The sequence below is a fragment of the Antechinus flavipes genome, chromosome 3, assembly GCF_016432865.1.
Source record: "Antechinus flavipes isolate AdamAnt ecotype Samford, QLD, Australia chromosome 3, AdamAnt_v2, whole genome shotgun sequence".
NCBI classification, from domain to species: domain Eukaryota; kingdom Metazoa; phylum Chordata; class Mammalia; order Dasyuromorphia; family Dasyuridae; genus Antechinus; species Antechinus flavipes.
The window spans coordinates 405,884,919-405,910,390 of NC_067400.1; the positions used below are offsets into that span (position 1 = coordinate 405,884,919).

The 25,472-nt window shown below is 32.0% G+C and overlaps 1 protein-coding gene across 2 annotated transcripts in view; it reads right to left on the bottom strand.

Annotated features, from left to right (window-relative positions):
• The window catches only part of DNAJC10 (DnaJ heat shock protein family (Hsp40) member C10), a 37,700-nt gene extending 12,874 nt beyond the window's left edge, over positions 1-24,826 (bottom strand). The window contains exons 1-19 of one of the 2 annotated variants that reach the window (XM_051986080.1): positions 24,691-24,826; positions 23,833-23,918; positions 23,613-23,679; positions 21,899-22,255; positions 19,537-19,702; positions 18,070-18,120; positions 12,059-12,141; positions 11,653-11,784; positions 10,959-11,052; positions 10,207-10,284; positions 9,696-9,739; positions 9,041-9,178; positions 6,664-6,753; positions 6,007-6,120; positions 5,493-5,607; positions 4,521-4,648; positions 3,814-3,930; positions 966-1,067; positions 106-261 (exon numbers count right to left, since the gene is read on the bottom strand). In XM_051986080.1, the coding sequence (XP_051842040.1) occupies positions 106-261; positions 966-1,067; positions 3,814-3,930; positions 4,521-4,648; positions 5,493-5,607; positions 6,007-6,120; positions 6,664-6,753; positions 9,041-9,178; positions 9,696-9,739; positions 10,207-10,284; positions 10,959-11,052; positions 11,653-11,784; positions 12,059-12,141; positions 18,070-18,120; positions 19,537-19,702; positions 21,899-22,105 (1,815 nt within the window). In that variant the 5' untranslated portion in view covers positions 22,106-22,255; positions 23,613-23,679; positions 23,833-23,918; positions 24,691-24,826. The remainder of the gene's footprint in view (positions 1-105; positions 262-965; positions 1,068-3,813; positions 3,931-4,520; positions 4,649-5,492; positions 5,608-6,006; positions 6,121-6,663; positions 6,754-9,040; positions 9,179-9,695; positions 9,740-10,206; positions 10,285-10,958; positions 11,053-11,652; positions 11,785-12,058; positions 12,142-18,069; positions 18,121-19,536; positions 19,703-21,898; positions 22,256-23,612; positions 23,680-23,832; positions 23,919-24,690) is intronic. The other variant, XM_051986081.1, reaches the window with a different exon arrangement.
• Positions 24,827-25,472: the final 646 nt, after the last annotated feature.

A 25,472-nucleotide genomic window follows, 5' to 3' on the forward strand; every position in this document is an offset into this window, starting at 1 on the left:
TCACTTTTATCTTTAGCTTTTCATTTAAATTTTATGTCTGCCACATCAACTTCAGTTACAGGATAAGAAAATTAAAATTTAGGAAAAAAAAAAATTCTCTTTTACCCGTGCCATCCTTTTCCACTCTGGCATTAACATCTGGCATGGTCTGCACCAAGGAGAATAAAAATCAACCATCCAAACTTCATCACGCTTTCTTTTCTTAACGAGTTCACTGAATGTCTCTGGTGTTAGAGAAATTACAGAAGGGTTCCTCAAATCCTAAATATAGCAGAAATAAGAGAATAAGGCTTTAATTGCTACACACACACTCTTTCAACTCAATTAACCAACCAGGATTTATAAAGCCTGTGTATCAAATACTGTATATGCAGAGGATGATAGAAAGATAAAAATGAAGTAGTTTGCCCCCATTCAATTCATCTTTCCTACAATGGAAGGGGCAGGGTGGATGTGATATTCTTAGCTCACTTAGGTTGGAAATACAGTGATTAACTCATGGACTCAATTCCATTTTTGGTCAGCTCAGGAAATCTGACCTGCTCCAGTTTTGACCTGGACCACTTTGTCCCTACTTAGGTAACAACCTAGTAGTCCCCTCACTTCCAGGGTTCATTATATTGGAACTGGACTTATTGTACTAACTGATCATCTTAGTCTACTGAAGCTTGGTTTATTAGGCAGAGATGAACTGATTCTATTGAAGCATACAATCAATGCTGGTATTAATTTTCCTTGTACTGAGTTTAGCAGTTTTAAGTTTACCACTTTTAGTATGCCTTTAGTAGCTGCCACTAAACCTTTTATATAAATAAATATAATGAACCCTCACATGACTTTAAAGTTTAGAGTTAACTTTGAGTTTTCATGCTTCTGGGGCCTTAAAAATATTAACATTTATATAGAATTTATCAAACAAGTACACACACACATGAACAGCAGTAATAAACTGTAGCTTAACATACCTCTATAAATTCTAAGATCTCTTCAGCTGAGTGATGTCCTTCATATTCATGAATACTGGACTGGTTGAATACCACTGTTGTTGGATAAGCCTGAATGTTATACTATTAGAAAAGAAAGGATAAATAAACATACAGAATTAGCATTTTTAACCCAATCTATTATAAGTTTGAACCTTCCTGATTTTATTAAGAGTTTTGCTATTGGTAACTGGACATTTTAGCTAGGGTAAAAAGTTGGAAACACTACTGTGAACTTTCATGAACATGGCTCTTCCTATACCCATAGTTTATAAGTAACTACTACATGATCCAATGACATTACTGAAATGCTTGCCCTAGGGGACATAATCAGATAGAAGGCTTCAATTAATTGTTTTAGAGAAAAGTTATCAGAGACTATCAAGGGCAGGATATCACATTATCTTTAAGGCTTCTTGACATCAACTCATGAACAATGGGAAAAGTAGTTTTTGATGTCAAATTCTGTTTCTCAGCACTATTTCATTGTTTTTGTCCACTGGCTAACTATTATATTTTTCACTATAATTGTAGTAAAAACTCTCTCCCCATCCTATTTATTTATCTTTACAGTTTTCCTTTATTCTTTTCTACAAATGGAAAGAAAATTTTACAAATAAAATAAAACTTATAGAAATTAAGTCAACTATGATTTTCAGAGGTCCTATATTTTGATTTCAATAAAAAAATCATACAATTCAAAGTGCTCATCAAGTGCAAATACAGTAGTATAGGAATACAAATCACTCCTCAGTGATCTCTTGATCTAAGGAAAGAGAAAAATTCTTATCTTTGAGCCTACTATATGGAAACTATATGGAAATAAGATAGTATGGCTAAACATTTTAGCAGCTTATAAAAGAATCTATTTTTCAGTTAACTTCACATTCAAAACATTAAAAATATTTCTGGAAATTAGATGTATATAATAGAGATTTAAAAGATAAGCAATAGAACACTTAATGGGTTTTGGGAAAAAGGTAAATTAATATAAATGTGAAGTTTCTTAAGATTTATATATTATCTATTTCAATGGGTCTTTTATCTCAGTACTATGGGTATGCATTGAATAATTGGAAATGGTCTTTTTGCCTGAAGCCTTTTTCTATTTTCTTTATAGTCTGTGAGTATCAGCTTAGAACTCACTCTAGGTACATTACTGATTCTTTTTTTCAATTTAATTTAACAAACATTTACTTAGTGGTAACTATACCCTAGATTCTGGGATAGAGCAAAAATAAATGAGTTCATAAGCTCCCCATCTTATAACTTGATGGAGTTAGATAAGAATGATCTGTCTCAGATCTCTTTCAGGTGATAATCACAGCTTTAGAATATTAAGTTTCTGAATCTATGAATCTAAAGCTGCTAGTTCAAGTCTTTAATAAAAAAAAGTTTAAAAACTTAGAGAAACTGCATGAGAGGAAGCACTACTGCATCATTACAATCAAAGTTTAATAATTGTACGCAAAATCCATTTTGTTTTGTGAAAAGACAGATTACTTAAACTAGGAGCATAATTTTAAAAAGATTCCATTAGGTCAATAAATTTGTGAGAAAAATATGATAATGATTAATGATCATTCAAACATTTCTTTTTATGACATTTCCAAAACTTTATCATACAACTTTTGCATCTTCCAGAACCATTTTTGTGAAATATTGAAACAAGTCACAGAATTCAAAGGGATAGGATCTGGTAAAGATGACAAAAATATTTATTATTTTCAAAGTCAAGGATCTCTGTTTCCTCATTATTTTCTGTGCAATTTAGAAAAACCTTTAAAATTGTTTGTGATGGTGTCATGTAACAATCCAAACACCAAATTGAACACAATTTGTCAGAAATAGGCTAATATGATGAAAAGAGCACTGAACTAAAATTTAATAATCACGTGATCTCAATTGACCTATTTAATCTCTCCAAGTTTCAGTTTATATATCTCTAAAATGGGGTAATTCCCCTTCCTCTTAGAGCTATATCTTGCAATTAGGTGTTTGAGTATACATTTTTTCCTGAATGAGACTGTCGACTCATAAAATATGGGATTTATTTCTCAATGAATCATTTTACATACTTTAGATTAAATTTCTTTTAGTCAGGCACTAACTTATTTAATTAGTTCCCTTTGCTTTCTATCCTAAGTATTTTTCTATCAATCTCTTCTAGTAACCAAATTTTCCAGTGTGCTCTTGGATTTAAATTTTTTCTAATATCATTAAATCACGGACAAATGAATAGGAAACTGGACACCTTTCCATAAAGACCCTGCCAACTGTTGAGATATTTATCCTGCAATATATAAAGTCCTTCCTTAGAGAAATCATGAATGCGGTACATGTTTCAGTGTCCCCTAAAACACACTATCAAATCTTGTTAGATTTAAAGTGTCATCTGAGTTCAAAAGGAGGCTTAATAGCTATATTTTGGGAAACTTTTGACATAAAAATCACATTTATTACTCACAAAATTCCATAGGCATTTGCAAAGTTATTTTTCGGGCTAAAACATACCTATTAGACAAACCATGTCATTATGTTTATACTGTTCTAAAAGTGTTTGTATTTTTGACTTAAAGGGCATCCAAATTCATATAATAATGAATTATAATGCAGCTTTAATGTATTTTAGAAACTGTTTAACTTTTTATTCATTTAACAAATTATAAGTCTTTAATTTTAATATTTCTCAAAGCCCTATCTAGTCAACAAAAATTTTTGCTAACATGATAAGATTTTTCTTACTAACAAAACTTTTAAAGAAGCTCATTTGTTGTAATGTTTTCTGCTTAGAAAAAAAAAATCATTTATTTTTACATTTAAACCATACCATGTTGCAGAGACCTTCATGGATTGTACAATCAAGGGTGCCAAATTTAAGCTGCCCATTTAGATGCTTTGATGCTTTCCGTAACTCTGGCAACAAGGCTCGACAGGGTGGACACCACTTAAAAGAAAAAGTAAGTAATTATCAGTAGGAAAGAGAAAATAAATAACAAATTAGTTAAGTAGTTATTTCTCTTATGTACATTTAAATACCTATTCTGTAAAATGCACTGAGAACTCTGTGTTATAAGTTAATCAAACACCTGTTATTTCACTAGTGTATATTCACAGATAGACAGTCTAGCTATAATTTTATACTATATGAAAATTATCTGAAGATCACACCAAGGGTTAAAGGAATTGGCTAAGAGAAAGGACTGAAATCAGGTCTTCCTAATCTAGTGCTTTTTTCATTAAAACATGCTGTTTTTTCCACTGTATATCATGTAATCAAATTATTCTTTGAAATACATATTCACGGATATTAATTTGTTAATAAAAGTGAAAATGTCTGACTGAATTAAATGGTACAGTGCATGGGAGTAGTCATTATGGAACTCCACACTGAAATCAATTAATAAGCATTTACTAAATATATATGACACAAATTAAACAAAGATGTTTTTGTTAAAAAAGAAACAATTTCAACAAAATAAATACTCCAATTTTTTTTAATTTGAAAAAAGTAAGATAGAAACATAACTTACTTACAGGTGTAAAGAAATCAACAAGCCATGGTTCTTTTTCTTTGTCAGGAAAATTTTGAGGTCCAAGCGTGACAACATGAGAGTCAACACTTTCTTTAGCAAAAGCAAGTATATGGTACAGGATCTTCTTTCCTTTGAAAATGAATGAAAAGAAATTCTTACCACTACTTTTCATATATATAGAAAATATTCAAAGCTTTCTATATTTAAAACATTAAATATAGGATGACAACCTAATCAAGATTTGATTTCAGCTCTTTATTTCACTTTAATGCAATTTTATTCCCTACTGTACTTTGTACCAATTCCCTGTATGGAATTCTTAATAACTTGAAATCTATAGTTAAAGAATGCCACAAGATTATAAAATCATTGATTTAGAACTAGAAAGGACTGAAGAGAGTCCAACCTTCTCATATTACAGATGAGAAAACTAAGGTTTCATAACATTAAAGGGGTTGTCTTAGGTCACCTAGGTATTTAAGGATCAGAAGGAGGATTTGAATCAAGGTCATCTGACTCCAAAGTCAATGGAAGTCATTGTCAATTATCTATTAAAGAGACTGCTGAAAAATAAATTAGTAGTTTAACTGCTTTGGCATATAAATCTTCTATTTCTTCACTTAACCAATGGGAAAACTATGGTTCACACAAGTTATATAAATAATTTCCACATATACATAACTAAAATTCATTGGTAGAACCAGGGTTGGAATGTAGGTCTTCTAACTTTCAGTGAAACACTCTTTTCATGATGTTGTTTTATATATCCATAGGGAAGAAGAAAGGAACAAGCATTTATATATGGCTTACTATATGCTAGATGTCATGAAATTATGAAACAACCAAAAGGAAGAATTATAGCTATATTTATATAAATAAAAAGTTAATGATCTATAAAATTATAGTAGTATGAAGATTAAAGTACCATTTAAAATAAAGGTAACTTAAGTTTTATATATTGTCGTCTTCTTACCATGATGAATTTCATAATCTTCAGTTCCTTTACCTTTAAAGACTGCCACAGATGGCTGATGAACATAAAACTTACGGCAGGTATCTGGTTCAGAAAGACAATCAAACCTGCCAACCTAAAAAAAAAAAAAAGAAAATTTATTTGAATCTTAGGAAAAACCTATTAATATCTAGCAAAAATTTTAAAATTATAAGGATGTCCTAAAATAATATTGTACTATTAATACATAATTGTCTACTCCCTCTTTTTAAAAAGAAAATTTTAAAAGTCATTGTTTCCCATTTTATTGCTTTTAATAATTTTTTTTTAATAAAGTGAAACTAATCACAAGGGCAACTCTTGAAGGAAATGCATTTTAACCACTAACAATTATATCTCTTAAAATTTGGAATGGAAAACCAAAACAAAACCAGGATGCTTGAAAAGAGAATTTCAAGTAAATCTGATATTTTTGATTCTTGAGATCACTTAAAGTACAATTATACTTACATAACATAGAGACATGCTTTCTCACCTGAATATGTTCCTTTTTAAGAAAAAATTTTAACTTTTTTAAGTCATGAGCATTTGAATTTTCATTTTTTCCAAACTGAAAGAAGAGCAGCCATCTATGATGAGCCAATCGATCCTTGAAAATGACAAAAAAGAATATGGGGAAACTAAATACCAACTCTTCATTTCTAGCTCTTAAAAGATTCACATTATTTAATTTTTTATTTCAAATAAACTTTTCCAAACTGTCAGTCTATTCAAATGTTCATTTTATAAATTCATTCTCTTTGATATAATACAATAGATTACCTGCATAATATCAAGCAAACTTTAGCCTAAATGTCAGGTAGCAATGAAAATGTAAAGAAATTCTTATTAGTGAAGACTTTACTAGGAGATGAACTGGAATAAAGATACATTTTTCAGCTTTCCCAGGAAAGATATGGAAGGGTAAGGTAGAGATGGAAATAAATGTTTAGATCGGTACTGATAACTAGGGTATAATAAGTAACACTCCTAGAATAATTTGACTAATAATTTTTTTAAGTTCTTAGTTTAGGCTACTTCTAAACCTTTATGTGCACCAAAGTGATAGAATATACAAACTGGCAATTTTTAAACAGTTTAATCTTACTTGAAATGCCATCAGCTGTTAGTGTAATTAAATATCACACATTACCTTTAGTGAATCTGCAGAGAGTATTTCAAAATCTGGAAGATGATGCATTATTTCAAAATATATCTCTCTGGCATCCAAGGAATTGAGAAACTAGAATCAAGAAAATAGCAGGTAAGACACCCATTAGGTTCACAAAGACAAATTCAAGAAAAGAGTTAATAGTAAAACCTTTTAGGCAAAAAGAACTAGAGGTCCCCCCCCAAAAAAAGAGATATATATAACCTCAGTAATATGTGGTGGGCTAAAACTCATAACTAGACTGTCACACATATCCTACTCAGAAGAAGTAGAGAAAAGGTGTGCAGTACTACATATATTATAATGCTGCTGCTGATAGCAATCTTATGAAGTCGGTGCTATTGTTATTTATATTTTATAGATGAAAAAACTAAGGCTAAGAGAGAGTAAGTAACTTGCTCAGGGTCACCCAGGTATTAAGTATATGAGACAGAAATTGAAGATGGTATTTCTGACTCCTACTACCATGAGGACATCTAGGAATCAGAAAGCAAGAAGGCATTTGGGCTGAAGGCCAAAGAAAGGAGAAAAATGATTTTTTTTCATGAAGTATATTTTACAAATCACTTGGATAAAAAGTGAAAATAAGATAAGTTTGAAACTGATCAAAATCTTGATACAAAGGAATAATATATAATGGTTATTGGGGATTTCAGTTATCCACTTTGTCAAAAGCAAAAAAATCTAATAACTTCTTTATCTGCCTTAATCACAATTTTATCCTTCAAAAGGTAGAGGGACTAACAAAGAAATTATATATTATTTTGTACATTATACTACATATATTATATACTGTATTATGTAGTCTAATCCTTGTTAGAACTAATTATTTAATTGGAAATGATGAGAACCTTAGAAGGAAGTTTGTGATTTAGAAGGAAAAGAAATCCAATGATGGTTTGAAATGCACCCTAGATTTTAAGAAAAAAAATTTCAACAGATACTAAATAAAATAATGAATAAAAGATATCCTAGTTAGAGGCTAAGATTATAAGAAGAAATCAATACAAGAAGGATGAGAGAAACTCAAGAATGAAATTCTGAAGATATAAAGACAAAAACAATTTCAGCTGAAATTGGGAATTGTTTGAAAGGATAAAGAAGAGGAGATGATCAGATAATAGACATAGTATGCTTCAATGTGTCAGACAAGCTGGAAATCAGAATAAGTAGATGTGGGCAAGAGAATGTAAGTACAAGTTATCATTTTTAAGAAAGCTAGATGAGTAGAAAAAGGAATTGGACAAGGTAAATGGAATGATAATTCACAACAGAAAGTAGATATGCTCAACTCTCATTCTGATTCTTTTTTCCCCATCAAAAAGAATGAGCTTTACCATGGAAATCACATAACAAGGATAGCTAGCAAGGACTTAATCTCCAAGGTAAGTAAAACACTAGTTAGAGAAGATTAAGTTATGATTGATGAATTAAAAAACAAAGGCCCAGATGATTTAATTATTCAGGTACTAAAAAAAAAATAAGATGTGAATGATGAGCAACATCAGTAATATCTAAAAGATCACAAAACTTAAGACTGGAGAAGGACAAATATTGTCTACAATTTCAAAAAAGAAGAAAATCCAAAGTTTGTAAAAAGTAGAATAGTTGTTAGTGGTTCAAAGTGGTAAGATCTTATCAGTAAAGAGCCCCAAAGATCTGTGCTTGGACCTGTGCTAATTAATATTTTTATTAATCACTTGGACAAAGGCCTGTCAAATTTGAGATAGTATTGAATTGGGAGATACATCTAATACTCCATGTGACTGAGTCAGAATCTTAAAACATTTTGACAGGTTAAAGCAATGAGATTAATCTACTATTAATCTAATTATGTCAAATAAAGTTAAGCACAAAGCCTTACACAGGTTCAGAAAATCAATTTTAAAAATACAGGTTGTAGGAAGCAAAGTTAGAAAGCAGACTGACCTTGCAAGGTCAATGGGAATCAGCACGATGACATGGAAGTCTAAAAAGCAAAGGTGATTTGGAGCTGCATTCTAGAAGGACCAGAATTTCAGAATATTTTCAAGGACCAAACTGCATGATGACATAATGCATTTTTTTTTTTTTATTCATAAGGCAAAGAAAATAGACGTAGGAAGAAAATTTTTATTTTGGAGTAAAATTAAAATGATCTTTTTTTGCATCAATTGATACATCTGGTACTTTTAGTATTAAAAGAAGGACCATTTCAAGAATCAACAGCTGAGAGCTATCTTTGCCTTTATTTGACCTCATTTGCAGAAAGTGGTTATTCTTAAGTATGCTCTATACATAGATAAATGAAAACTGATTTTACAACTTGACCACATGACAAAATGACAACCCACAGAAATTATTTAAAATTGACTCATACCAAAACACCTCCTTTTTCTTTGTTAGTTAAGGTAGCCCCAGGCGGAAAATAAGCTGTAGTACTTGAAGTGATTTCTAGACTTTTACATAGTTCACCTTGGGTGCCACAATCCATCCAGCCCACATTAACAAGGCCTTCCTAAGGGGCAAAAAAAAGAAAAAAAAAGAAAAAGCTGAAACAAAATTTACCAACTGAAAAATACATAAGCTGAAAACTTCTGAAAGCTGTATACTATGTAGGAAAACATTTAAAAATTATTATTTAGGAAGCAAAATCATACTAGAATTTAAGGCTCTTATTTTAAAAATAGCTTCTTTTTGGACACCTTGAAATAACAAATTTTCATACTACTTATTATATTATTTTTCACTTGGGTCAATTTGTTTCATTTCCAAATGAATCAAAAAATATACTTACCATATTACTGATATTATTCTATTTTTAATAATGGGTGGAAAAAATCAACCACTAAACCCTCGAAACAAATTCTACATATAATACAACTACCTTTCTAGTTTTTATTTGATATGGATGGCCAATTTACTGATATCAACAGAAATTTTTAGAAATTCAATTGTTGGTAAATATAACAAAAGTTCAAGTATATTTACTTAACTTAATTGGTATACTTTTAACAAAGTTTATTTCTGCTTACCAACATGCCAGCTAGTTTAAGACGTGTCTGTGAACTCAAGCAGTCTGAAATAAAGGTAAAGAAATTATCATAGTTTTATAAAGTCATCATCTTTTCTTCTACTTCTCAATTTTTGGCATTAATAGCTTGTTTGAAAAATGTTAGATTTGAAGGTGATGTAATTGTTTGTCATGTCTTCTAATCTTCAGTCTTTTTTAAAAAATTCTTATTCAGTGTTGATTCTGACCTTTGTTCTAACTAGGTCTAATAGCATGGTCAGGAGAATTTGATATGATTCACACATAAGCTGCCATGAAAAGAAAGATACAATTCAATATTTTATGATTTTTTCCACTGCATGCTATGTTTACCACTTTGCTTTCTTGTAGAAGAAAGCATTTCTGACATACAGACACCAGCTTTCTGAGTAGCCTATGTAAACGGATTTCTTTTGTTTTTCAAACCTTTTTTTAAAATGCAAGATCAAACTAAAATAATCTCTTCACCATAATAAGAAAATAAATATTTCTACCTCCTGTTTTAGCACAAAAAGTGATGAGCCAACCAACACCAGAGGCAAAGGCAGTTTCGATGGCATTAACAAAATTTCCTTTAAAAAAAAAAAAAAGACACAAATACACACACATAAAAAACAATTAGGATTATATTTCAATATTTTCTTTCATGATTGTGTCAAAATTATTCAAAATAACATACAAAACTTTTAAATTAATGTAAATTTTACCTAATACATTCCAATGTTCCCTGAACTTATTCAGTTAACTGTTATCTTTTAGTTATTATGTTCTTATTTCATAGGGTGAGTTTAGTGTGGTTAAATGATTTGGCCAATATTAGAGAGTCAGTGACAGGAATAAAAATAACAGCCAATTTTCTAAAAGTTGTAAAACCATATTCAAACGTAATACAAATATGATACGATGTAACATAATTAAACAAATTTAATCCCTCTCAAAAACCCTTCTATTTTGAAAAAGAGATTTTCTCTTTGCAAAATCTAGCTCTTACCTATCCTCTTTTCCCAGTCTCTAATCCTAATCTCGTTAGTATTCATTATCATACTAAGTTCTATAAAAAGAATTGTAATTTGTCACAAAACATACTATTTAGGTAAGAAATTAAGTAGCTGTATAACTTCCTGGACCTCCCTCCCCAAGATAGGCCCCCTATATGAAGTCTGAAAAGAGGTTTTAAAAGCAATCTGTGTTATGCTTATTATTAAAAATAAACAGGCATTAGGATTAAACTGATTAAGTAAATTACCTGCCCATAATTCTGTCACTGTGCTTGTGACATACCGCATGGCAAAATTCACTAAGTGATCTTTTGATCTCTCTCCAAAATACTTCACTGGATTCTATTTTTAAAAATAGTAAAAAAAAAAAAAAAAATTATTATTTTAAAAATATATTATCTCATGAGCCCCCAATATAATTAATACCAAATGCTGAAGTTTCTTAAATAGAAACTAATTAAATATTAGTAAACATAATAACTGATAACTTTTAAAATTTTCGTTAAAAAAAAAAAGAATTGTGCATTTATTTTAGGGGAAAAAAATGCCACTGCAAGAAAACTTAAAAGAGTCAGGCAAAGTTTTATACCCTAATTTTCAGTGACATGAAATTATTTTAATAACAGCCAGATAATGCCATCATTTAAAGCTGAAGAAAAATAGACAATGGTTTATTTTATTTTTAATAAAATATTCAAATATTAAATATAATAGCCTTAATTTTATGAAAAAAGAACGCAAAGTATAAAATACGATGATATATGGAAGTAATAACTTAAAAAATGTCTAACGGAAGAATACAATCAACTACAGAAGTTAGATATGATGTTTAAAATAAAGTTTTTACAATTGAAATTCTTTCTAAATTTATGGATTTTCTTTGCAATTTTTATTTTATTCTTTATAATGAACATTTTCAGGAAAGGCTAATTGTTTTCTTACTGCTTCAGATTTGAAAATGTAGAGGCTTGGATAACTCTTGATTCCTTTCATTCGGCAAAGCATTCTATCATCACCACAATTTACAGCTCCAATGCGAAATAAACCATCCATTTCTTTAGCAAATTCCCTCCACTAAGACAAAAGAAAAGAAAAAAAAAGTTTTTTGTTTTTTGTTTTTTACTTTTCATAAGATTTAATTCATTGTCTTTTCCAAAGGGTTATAGGGAGAAAATGAAAAAGCAAATAAAACTTTGCATTTATGGAAGCAAAATCATATTCTAAATTCTAATTATTTCTGACTGAAAAGACTTCTGACACAAAATAATTTTTTAAATGATCAAATAAAAAATTTTGCTGGAAATGAAAAATGAAAAACCTAATGGTAAGATGCTAGATGAATACATACTGTGGGAGCTAAATCATGGCAGTGTGAACATCCTGGGGAGTAGAAATTTATGAACCATAGCTCTCCAGAATTAACAGCAGCATCTAAAAAGCACATGAAAAATCAAATTAAAATGATTTATTAAAAAAAAAAAGGATTCCTGAATGTTTTGGTTTAATTATGTTGTTTCCTGCTCACCAAAAAAAAAAAAAAAAAGATATCCAAGAAATATACATTTTAAAAAATTCATTTATTTTTGAAAAACCAGTTAATATGTCACACTTCTTGCCTGATTTTCTTAGTGTAAGGCATAAGGTTGTCTTAATTTTTGAGTAAATATTAAAATGATGTCTTCCTTTTCTTTCCTTAACCTTTTTTATTTTTGTTTTTGGCAGGCAATTGGGGTTGGTTAAGTGACTTACTCAGGGTTATACAGCTAGTTAAGTGTCAAGTATCTGAAACTGGATTTGAATTCAGGGCTGAATTGAATTGAATTCCTGATGTCAGGGCTGGTACTTTAACCACTGTAGCCCCTATCCTTTACTCTTTTCAACACTAACCAATCTCTTTTTTGAGTTGACTCATTTTAATAAATAGTGAGGGGAACAACAGCTTTAAACCCTGGGGAAATTCCAGATATAAAACTACAAAAAGTTAAAACAAGAGAAATGAACTGGGCCTGCTCACAAAATATTCTTCTGGTCTCTTTTTCAATCAACCAGTAAGCATTTATTGAATACCTACTTTGTGCCAAGTACTGTTTTAGGTATTGGGGATACAAAGGCAAAAATTAAAAAGTCTTTGCCTTCAAGGAACTATTAACATGCCACTTGGTTGGGATACAATGAACACACTAGTAAGCACTGCATATTAATTTTAAGAGAAAGCTAACAACTGAGAGGGAATTGGTAAGAGTCTCACGTAGAAGGAAGTTATGAATTCCATGAAACAGATGAGAGAAGGAGCATATTTTACAAATACATAGGGGGACCACTCTGCAAAGGCAGAGGTGGCAAAAGAGTGTCATGATAAAGGACAGCTATGATAGTTTTAATTGGAACAGGGAGATTGTGGAGGGGAATGAAATAAGCCTGGGAAGATAGGAGAAATCCAAATTGTATAATGCTTCAAATTCCAGGTTGAGGTTTTTAATTTTACAATGTACCCTAAAGACAATATGGAATCATTGAAAATTTCTGAATAGAAGGTAAAACAGATGAGTATTTTAGGATATTGATTTGGCAGCTGTGTGAAGGATTGATTAGAGAGGTAAAAGAAGCTGGTAAATCAATTAGGAATCTATTGCTGTAATCCAGGTGAAAGGCTTGAACCAGAATAGAAGCTTTGAGTGCAAAGGAAAAAGTTCAACAGGTGTTGTGGAGTTAAATCATGGTATCATCAATAGAAAAAAATATGAGTAAGGTTTTAGGAAAATGAATTCCATTTTGTACATATTGAAGGTGAGATTCCTATGGGACATACCCATGGAGATGGATTTAGCAAACAGCTGGTAATAGAAAACTTTAGTTCCACCGAGAAATTAGGGCTGCTATATAGATTTGAGAGGAAATTCATAGAGACAATTGAACCTTACATGATCTAATAAGATCACTGACATAGGGAATGTAGGGAAAAAAAACTTTGGAGATGCCCACACTTAATGGTAGAAAGAAAATGACTGCAAAAGAGATAGAGAAGTAATATATATGAGGAGAACAAAGAGAGAGCAGTACCAGATTAAGTCAAGGAAAGAGTGAGTCTCCAAGAAAAGGAATGATCAAATGTCAAAAACTGAAAAAAGATGGAGAACTGAGAAAAAGTAATTGGATTTAAAAAATTTAAAAAGTGGGGCAGCTAGGTGGTACAGTGGATAGAGCACCAGCCCTGAAGTCAGGAGGACCTGAGTTCAAATTTGGTCTCAGATACTTAACACTTCCTAGCTGTGTGACCCTGGGCAAGTCACTTAACCCCAATTATCTCAACAACAACAAAAAAATTTAAATTAAAATAAAAATTAAAAAGCACGTGATAAGCTTGTAAAGAACAGTGTGTCAAGTCAAATGGTGGTATTACAAGCCAGAATGCAAAAGACTGAGAAATGAGCAGAAGTGGAGAAATAGAAACAATGAGTATAGAAAACTTTGTTGGAAATTGATTGTGAAAGGGAGAATAATAGATGCATGTCAAGTGAAAAAACTTTAAGAATGGAAAAAACTGAAAACAAGTAATAGGGAAGGTGCTAGTTCAGTAGGTAGAGATGAGATTGAAGAGCTTGCAAATCTTTTAACATCACAGTAAAGCAAAGATACCAGAGTATTCTGTATATGTATCACTGATTCAGCTTAGAAGACAATGTGAAGAGCTAAATCATATGCTGCTCATGGGAAAACATGCCAAAGATACAAAGTGATCATCTGAACAATAATTCATGGAAAGAATTTAAGACAAAAACCTTATTTTTGCCAGCTAACTAAGTTCATATTTTAACATGATTTTAAAGAAAGTTTTCTTTTCTTTTCCATTCCACACATACTTCTTCATGCACCTGAGGAATTTACTTGGCAAAGATTTTTTTTTTTCCTTCTATTTTTCAGATTGTGATTATAAATTTTAAATTTGATGTGATTTAAAGTCCTGAAATGATTTGAGATACACTGAATATATTTTAGGTTTCCTCTTAAATTGTCCTATTTAGATTTAAATAATTTTATTGTTATGAGAGTCATTAGTTTGCTCACTGTTTCTCTAGCTATATTTTGAATTTCAGAGCTTTTTTTTTTTTTTTTAAACATCTGGTTACTATATTAAATTGCTTCTTAAAAATAGCTGGAACAAGCTTTTTGAAATATTTGAGGCAATTACACCTGCAGTGTACCATCATGTAAAACTCTCCTTTTTCACGACAGAACATGGTTATTTAGGGGAAGGCAAAGGAAATGCTAATGACTCATTAATTTCCTTTCTTCTTTTCTTAGAGTACCTAAAATGTTTTCACTATAAAACTATAGTTAGAGCAACAAGGTCCTCCTGGGTTTTAACTTTTTATTAGGACTGAGAAAAATAGAAAAATTTCTATGTGGACATACTTGTGTTCTACCTAACATCATGGGAAATAACTCTTAAGATACATCTTATATATTTCCTGGCAAGGTGCAGAGGAATACCATGACAAACCCAAAGTCCCTTCCCTCAAGGGATTTATATTCTTGGGGGAAGATAAAATATTTACACAAATAGGTAAATAAAAACATATACAAAATAGCAAAAATTAATTTCAGGGAATAATAATTGGTAGTGGGATCAGAAAAAACCTCATATAGGAGGTAGCATCTGAATAGCATTTTGAAGGACAATAATGATTTTCTGAAACAAAAATAAGGAATTAACATTCCAGACATGGTGTACTCTTTGTAAGATCACAACATTCCAAGGTTAATGAAAATAGGTTTTACATTGGTGTCCAAAGCAAAATTTATTATCTTTCCTTTCAAATCCATGCCTCCTCTCTGAACTTTCTTGTTACTATTGAGGGCATCATGATCCTAGTCAATCTTGGTCTGCAACTTCAATGTCATCCTTGACTCCAATGATTTTTAGATTATATAGGTGTCACTCTTTTTATTTAATTAATTAGATTGGTGGCTCCCTATTAACTCGAGGATCAAAAAAACCTCTGTTCGGCATTTAAAGCACTTCACAATCTTGCCCCTTTCTTTCCAATTGTCTTACACATTATCTACTTACACACAAAACTCTACTCCAGGCATATTGCCTACCTGCTGTTTTCTTACATGAAACTGCATTTCCTATCTTTGCACTGATTGTCCTCCATCAGTGGAATGTTCTCTTTTCTCATCCCCATCATTTGGAATCCCAAACTCCCTCTAAGACTCCATTCAAGTATAACCCCCAACAGAAAATCTGTCCAGTCCTCTGTTATCTTTCTCTCTGATAACTTTGTATATAACTTTACATTGATAAATATACTGATAAATGTATATGTTGTTAGCCCCATTAGAACATAAGCTCACTTGAGGGTACATTTTGTTATCTCCACAATTCTTGGTATACTGTAAGTATTTACTTACATAATTTTTTACTGATTAATGTAAGATAACCAACAAATAAAAGAAACAAGATTACCCTTTGGTTATCTTCTTGCATCAACTTCTTAAGATTTAATCTAACTCCTTTCATTTTAAGGTGAGAACTCTGAGATTGAGAAAGCTTAAAAAACTTGCTTGTGGTTATATAGCAAATTAAGAGCGTTAAGAGTCAGTATCTGAGTTCATGCCTTGACACCCAATTCAGTATTCATGTTACACTCTGCCACTTTTCGATGCTCAGACTTGGCTCACTTTTTTTTTGGTTACTTTATCCACAAAAATATGATGAATATAAAATGCATAGAATGTATACCCCCTAAAACACAAATTAACACTCCCCAACCTCTAGACTTTAGATTTTCAATGTTATGTGGGGATTGTAAACATATATGACATTCCAAAAGTCTTAGTCCAGCTCTACTAGCTCAAAAGATTAATAAGCTTTAATAATAAAGTTGCACTAAGAGACTGCAGAACACCCTGTGTTTTCTATAGGAAGACTTTTAATCCAGAAAATGCCAAGGAGCAAGTGTTACCTTGAATTTAGTCCAGAGAACTATTTTGGTGCCTGGCACACTGTTTAAAAATGTTCATCTGATTGACTGGTCACCCAATTTGCCTCTACATATTCATTCTTCTTATAGACAATTCTTGCCATTGAAATTATTTCAACTTATTATTGTTTACTATATGACAGGATGTATATTTAAGACAACATTATTATGTATGATGATACAGTGTTTCCTAATAAAATAAGCATATAAAAAAATACATTTCACTTCTATTATACTTAGATAGCAGTTCTAAAAGTATGGTCCAGAGATCCCTGGGGTCTCTCAGACATTTTAGGCAGTCCCTGAGGTCAAATTTATAAGAAGTTATGCCTATTAAAATACTCTTCCCTTTTTCAACTACTTATCTTTGTGAGGTTGGATTTTCTTAAAACTTCAACTAAAGCAATGTATTACAAAAAATGAATGCAAAAAACAGGTATTAGAATCCAGTTGTTTTTACTTAGACAAATATTAAAGAAATATGCAAAAATTTGTAAAATAATGAAGTGTCATTTTTTTTTTTCAGTAAATTTTTTGTTTTGGAAAATAGGGGTTTCTCCCCATATAAATTTATGTTAACTCATAATAAGCTTTGTTATTTTTAAATGATTAAAACTATTTAAAATTTTTTTATCAATTTTAATTTCTAATACAGTAAATATTGATATATGTAACCCACAAAAACAAACCTCTCCAGGACCCTCGATAGCTTTTAAGAATACAAAAAGATGTCCTGAGATCAAAATTTGTTAGAACTATTGCTTTAGAACACTAAATAAAATTTAACACTACCAAAAACGAGACTTCTAATACTTGAATCTTTATAGGTTTATCTGTTAAAAATAAATATCATGATTAATTACATTTCTCCTAAAGATAAGTGGATATCAGGATATTTACAGAATCAAAAAAATTGGAGGGTTCCAACTATCTTCATTTTAAAGATGAGAAAATTGAGACCCAGAGATAATAGGTGGCATGTTCAAAGCCCCATTGCTACTGGTTACGGTGGAAATGTAAATATGACAAATATAGTTTGGTAGCACAAAATGAAAAGAAACAGATTTTAACCTTTAATGTAAAATAGAATGGGGACTAGATTGTGATGTCACTGACATAGGAATAAAGCAAATAATAAAGTAAGTACTTTGTAATGATTTAAAAATATTTCAAAATTTGTTATATTTTTAAAGATGGAAATTTTGCCTGTTTCATTCTTTTAGCAATTCAAATAAAAATTTGCCACTTCAGCTGCACAAAGGAAAAATGTGAATAAAAAATTATACATAATATGGACAAAATAGTTTTGCTTACTAATAACATCAACATCATCACAATGCTTTGATAAAGTTATATGCTCTTACAGCCTTACCAAATTCTCTTCTGTCCAAGGTTATAATTTCAGGATCATCATCATAAATACCTAGTTGTAAAAGGACATACATATAAATACAAAATTACAAAAGAAAATATAAATTGCATTTAGAGTAAAGTTTGAGTACTGTTTCTACAAAAATCAGAATATCCTAAATCTTATATTTATACTTGAAGAGAACATGCATAGAAATGCTAAAGGAAAAGTCCAAAATGAATACTATCAGTAACACATTTACTGCGTGAAAAATAAAGCTTGAGTATAATCATTTCATGAAACTGTTTAATACATTAATTTTATATAAATTAATCAGGAAAGAATATATCTTTAACATATTTAACATTTGTTGAATCAAAAAAAAATTCTGTTGAGTATTTTATTTTTTTAAAAGCTAAACATTTTTTAATTAGACATGTGATTTATAAATATAGATAACCACCCTGAGATATGTTATTATCCTCATTTTACAGATTAAAAATGGGTTAAGCAAACTGTTCAAAGATACAAAGTAAGTTTTTGAGACTATATTTGAGCTTAGGTCTGACTCGAGGTCCTCAATCCATTGATCCATCTAGAAGCCACTTACAGACTTAACGAGGATTACACAGTCAGTGTGTGTTAAGAAGTGGGACTTCCAAGGCCAGGTCCATAACTACTAAGCCATGCTGACTTTCAACAAAGTAGCAAAAGCTAATTATGAAGCCAAATTAATTGTAAACATGCATGATATTATACAGTGAAGCTAATGAGAATTGAAGATTATTGCACTAAAGAATATCTAGACATAAAATTTCCCTTTATATATTTTATGTTCTAAAACTGCTAAATTATATTTAATTTGATGCCAAAAGCATACTAAGATTGCATTCGAGAACTAGTGAGTACTGAAGGATACAAATAGGGTCTGAATCTACCCATTCTCTTCTACTCTCCTCCCTGATCTGTTGCTATCTTTTGGACTTCATTCCTACTTATGTTTCTTTATTTTAACTTCAATTTTTGTGTTTTTGCTACTTTCTCAACCCACAGAGGGTTTTATTAGAGTACACATGAAGGACAGCATGTTTGATATAGAGGTTTGTCCTACAATTAAATTCAAGGGGAACCCCAACTTTTATTAAAAGAATTACTTCTTGCAAATATCCAAAAGATATCTCAAAAGATGTACTTAGGATATTACTGTGAATTTAAAAAAAAAAAAAAACAACAACAACCACCAATTGTTTTAATTAAAACAATAATAAGAAGATGATTTACTACCCTCAAAATTATGTCAATAATATATGTAATAAAGTATTTAATTTTATTTGAATAATATGACACAGTAATAATGGGAGAAACAAGTAAACACAGATCAGAGTTATTATATGGTGCTTTAAGGTTTACAAAATAAAAACTAAAGTCTTCCATATAATCTTAATTAAGAACCATAAATTTTGTTAAGCTATCATAAAAGTGTCTTACCAAAATCATATCGATAATAGTTCCAGCTTTCATACTGGCCCCTTTCTTGATTATCCTCAAGTCCTTTTTCTCCATATTTATCATATTTTTTCCGAAGATCTTCATCTTTCAATACTTCATATGCTCTATTTATTTTCAAAAAGTCTTCATGAGCATTTGGATTATTCTAGTAAAGAAAAATGTAGACACTAGTTACAAAGTCACAAACTTAGGTTTATCACTTACAGCCCAGCTACAGAATTTATTCAAGAAATCTTGGGAAAGTATTAGTGTTATAGACAAAATGGAAAGAATAAATGACACAAAAATGCTAAAGGTTGAAACCTATTTTCTATATTCTTATAACCATTACAAAGTATGAGAAGGATATTTAAAAATAAGCAATGTCTCCTCTAAGTATTTGCTAGGACTAGTTCAAACTGCTTTAACTTTTAATGTGAGCTAAGTGATTGCAAGGGATAATGTCGTGTAAAAATTTATCCTGGCATGGATTCTGTCAATACAAAGTTATTATTAAATAAAATAAAATTAAAAAAAAAAAAAACAAAAAAACTTTTAATGTGAGCTTTTTAGGAAATCAGTTAAGAAACTACAATTAACAGGTTGATTTACTGTTTAATTATTGTTTAAATTTGAGGAAGTGATAAAAAGTTAATAATGTAGATTAATCTTAAAAGTATATTTTATGTCCATTATTTTCTTTCTGTAAGGCCAAATGTTACATATTTACTAGTAATCCCTGACTCTACTTCACTTTTACTACTGCCTTCAAATGTGGCCAGATAATATGGATACATGGAACATTCAAGGAATGCATTTGAGGAAAAAAAGATGACTAAATCTTCTAAAAAAACATAATGTGGTCACTTTACTAAAACCTAACCAAAACATAAATCATGGTAGCAACATCAATTATATAGTTCATTTCAATATATGATAAAAAACTATTTTGCAACTGTGGAAAGATATAAAATCAGTGTACCTAAGAATTAAGAATAATTCAATATAAGTCTTCGAAATACTATTCATTAGTTATGAATACATAAGTTATAAATTATAAATGTTCTAGATGCAAGTTATTATATTTTAATGATACTTTTTACATGGCAGGCCTAGATTAATAGCATAGAAAAGGAAAGAAACCTTTCATTTGAGAAGTTAAAAATAAAAATAAATTCTATTAAAAGAGAACTGACAACAAAAACATCAAATAAAGTAGAATGTAGACCTTGTGCATACATGTAATTCTAAGTGCCCTGAATTGTTTTACTCTATTATGTAAATAATATGTTCATCTTTAAAACTATTCCCAATTACAAAGTTGTATCAAGTATAACCTACTTATGATTTCTTCCTCCTTTATCCTAATGAAAGGTTAAGAAACTCACTTAGTTTAAGAATAAGAAGTAGTAGATAAATTGTAAATCCACTCTGAATTGTTATTTATTTCTCAAAAATATCTGAAGTTACAGTTTTGGTTGATAGTACCCTTAAAATACTTGATATTTTCTTTGTAAGTTTGTTAACTTTACGTAAATTTATAAGCTCTTTCAAGTGGTTTTCTCCCAACTGTATTAGCAAAAAAAAAAAAAAAAAAACAAAAAAAAAACAAATACTCTTTATTTTTATCACTTTTAAGAGCTTATCTAAGTATTAATATTACAAGTATCTCTCTCTTTCACATATACACAATGTGTTCTCCAGGAGGAGAAACAAATTTATTTTCTAAAATGTTTAAAATAATCAATTTCCCTTCAATTGTTGCACTATTGCTGCATTTATATTAATAGTCCTAATTACCATACACACACACACACACACACACACACACACACACACACACAAATGAGGGATATTTTGGCAAAAAACCATTTAATGACTTCATTAACAGTCCTTCAGCTGTTACAATGATAAAATACAGTTTCTCTTTTCTAACGTAGCAAGTGAAAAAATATATATTGTAGTTCTAATGCATCAATATGCATCACTTAAAATTCTAAATTTATGACAGGATTAAAAAATATTCAAAATGAGGTAAAACAGTTTTATTAAACATCCTATCATTTCAGTAACTTTATCAAAGATGTGTAAAAATAATGCATCAATATGCATCACTTAAAATTCTAAATTTATGACAGGATTAAAAAATATTCAAAATGAGGTAAAACAGTTTTATTAAACATCCTATCATTTCAGTAACTTTATCAAAGATATATAAAAATAATGCATCAATATGCATCACTTAAAATTCTAAATTTATGACAGGATTAAAAAATATTCAAAATGAGGTAAAACAATTTTATTAAACATCCTATCATTTTAGTAACTTTATCAAAGATGTGTAAAAATAATTTGTACCTACCGGGTTTTTATCAGGATGTAACTTCAATGCAAGCTTCTTGAAAGCTTGTCTTATTTCTCTACTATTTGCGTCTTTAGATACTCCAAGTAAACTGTAAAAATCCTTATCAGTGTAGACTAAAGTAGTTAGGTATACTAAAATTAAGAAACAGAGAAGAGTCCTTTTCTTGTCTCTAACACAGTCTTCTTTCTTTAACCACCCTTCCATCCTTTTTTTTTCTTACATAAGTTCTAATTCAAGTAAATATTAGGTTATTACAGTCAGTTCAGGTTGAACTTGAAATCTAGTACTGAACTTTGAGAGATGAAGTCCATATTAGTCCATAAATGAAGTCTGGTCTTCTGTGAAAATTGTAACCTGTAAAGAGTGAATCAGGAATTTAAAATCTATTTCAACTACAAATGTAAATGAAATGATTATATTAAACTTTTTATTTGTGCTATGTGGCTATATCTGTCTAAGCAAATAAAGTCAATCCCTTAGGCTCACTAAGGGGAACAGGTCTGCTTCAGAAATCAAATGGAATTTTGTGCAATAACTCAGGGAGACAAAAGATGAAGCTGCCATTCAAAAGGAAGAATGATCAAGAAAACTCCTACACATGAATTCAAGATCTGAATGTCCCAATAATCTCCAATTTCTTTTCCTCTTCAATTGACAATCCTTTTAACTAAGTTTCACTTTTATCAAGTTGTTTCACAGGAAGCTGGTAGTGGGGCGGATAGGTAAGGCTCAATAGAGTCCCTTCAACTGCCCAAGAAATTTTGTTGTTCTTCAATCATTTCAGTTGGGTCCGACTTTATGACACTATTTGGAGTTTTCCTGATAAGATACTGTAGTGGATTGCCATTTTCTTTTATAGCTCATTTTACAAATGAGAAACTGAGGCAAGTAGAATTAAGTGACTTGCCTGGGCAAATCACTATCTGGTCTTATAGTTAGGAAGTGTCCAGGTCCTGATTTGAACTCATAAAGATGAGTCTTTGTGATTCCAAGCACAATGCTCTATCCAGCTGCCCTGCCCAAGAAATAGATTTGAATATATATATGTAAAAATTCTCAATTTATTTTGATGAGTAATTTATATATTAGACTACTTTCTCCTAACTTCTCAAGGAAACTCAATAGTAACTACAATTTAGGGGTTGCAGTATGTTGTATATAAATTTGCTTATAAAATGGAATCCACACTGCAATCGAAGACATTTACAATCTAATACAGCAAAATCAACTTCACTTAGATAACAATAAATTCAGAGTAACAAACTTTATTCACAAAGTCTTTTAAAAACTAACAGAGTTCTTGATTATGCACATTTGCTATAAAGGGCTTCTTTGCTTTTTTTTTTTTTTTTAATTGGACAGAAGAGAACAATAAAGGAAATGCTTGTTAATCAACAAAAGAGTAAAATAATTTACCAATTAACTGACATTTACTAAGCCCCTACAATGTGCCATATATATTGCTAAGTTACACGCTTCAGACACTTATTAGTTGTGTGATAATGGACAAAGCATTTTACCATTCTTATCTTCATTTTCAATGGAGATAATAGCATCTTATCTCACAGTATTTGTTGTGAAATCAAGTACTATCATAAAACTTAAACAGAACACAGCCGATCTCAGTCCCTCTTCTAGTCTTTTTCATCAATTAAGTCTGCACAGTAGATAGAGGACTAATAGGGAATCAAGCAGATGCAAGTTCACTTACTAGTTGTGTGACCTTGGAAAAGTCACAGAAAATGTCTGCCTCAGTTTCTTCTTAGTGTAGTATCAACCTCGCAGGATTGTAAGAAAAAAAGTGAGGTTAAAATCTGTAAAGCCTTGTGCAAACTTTAAAACGCAATATAAATGTTACTATTATCGTTCTAAGTTTTAACATATACATATATATATTAAAAAAGCATATATCTTTGTGTTGTATTTCTTACCTGTGTTTTACTGATCCTCAGTTCTAATCCATTTCCTCCCTCTCCCCGCTATGTACAGCCACACAAGCTAGGAATAAATACCGAGGCTGCAAAAATATCAAGAAAAAGCAAAACAGAATGCCAATTACTAAAACTAACAAAACCTTGACTCAGGTACATTGTGACCTCTATTAACATTCTTGTACTAATCTCAGTCCCTGGACATGGTGTATCTGATTGCAGCAGGTTGCAGATTGATAAACTAGGAAAGATAGGGCCAGTTTCCTCTCCTCCTGCTCCCTTCTCCAGGCCCGGGGTCGGGATTGGGAGGGACCCCTATCTCTCAGCCAAGAAAAAGCAAAGTCAGGCTGGGGAAGACTGGAGGAAGAGGGTGGAGTGCAAATCGAGAGCTGCGGGCAAAGGAAAGTGGTGACAATACGGGATGGGCAGAGCGTCGGGAGCCCAGGGCGAGCCAAGAGCCGTGGGAAGCACGCTCGGGAGACACACCAGCGGCGACAGAAGTACCTTTGAGGGAGTGCCTGGGAAGGAAGCCGGCGGCATGGGTACCGCACTTGGAAGGAGAGGCCTGAGAGGAAGATAAGACGGATAGCCAAGGGAGGGGAGGAGGCTACAACTTTCGCATCACCTTTCCAGAGACAAGGGGCCTTATCCCGCCAAGTCACGCCGCTCCTCCCCGGAGCAATTTCTTACGGGCCAGGCTTCCCCTCAGGGGGCCGGACGCCTAGGGCCTTTGTCCCCGCCCAGATAACCCCCTCCAGAAACCACCCGACCTCTTGCCCACCCGTTCAGAGGCCTGGAGGACAAGAGAGCTCGTGGGAAGGGTGTCCGCGGCGGTTCGGGAGAAGGGAGAGTACGTACTAGTCCGACAGCCGCCCGGTGCAGCCGAGGGGGCAGCCCGAGAAAGCCAGAGAAGGAAGCGGAGGAAGAAAGGGAGGAAGAGGAGGAGGAAGAGACTGCACCCCGGCTAGCAGCCCAGTGAGCTCCTCTGGGCTGGTGGCCAGGCGGGGTGGGGAGGGGCGGGTCGAGGAGAATGAGAGGCGTGGTTTGGGCAGGCAGTCGCAGAGCATTGTGGGAGAGGCGCTGGGGTGGAAGAGAAGAGGGCAATGGGGCTCGCTGGATCCTGAGAGACACTGCCGGCTCGACACGGCTGACGTGTCCCGTTCCGGCTTTGGTTCCGGCTCTGGCTCCGGCTCCAGGCCTAACCCGGATTCGGAAAAAGGCTATTTACGTGTGCCGGGTCCGAGCTTTTGTGAACCAGAAGCCAGCCTAGGCTGCTAGCTTACGGGGAAGGCGGAGCTCCCTGCCTGCTTCCTTCCCCTCTCCTATCTCCATGGTGACTTAGAAGCTAGGGGAAGGGCTGAGAAAGGGACCACCCGTCTTAGGTTGGGGAGCTTTCCTGTCTCTCCTGTCCTGGGACGCTTTTTTTCCCGCTCCATTCTCGAAAAACTGAATGGGATGAGGGAGGAGAACTTTTCTGAGAAGAACGGTTCTCTAAGGGAAACATGATAAACCTTTTGATAACTTTTTGAAGGCTTTCCTAAGGAGTGCTCAATGCTGATTATGAAGGACCTAAAAAGACATTTTCCCTAACTTTGCACATAGCCCTCCACACCTGAAATTCACTCCTAAAAGGAGTTCCC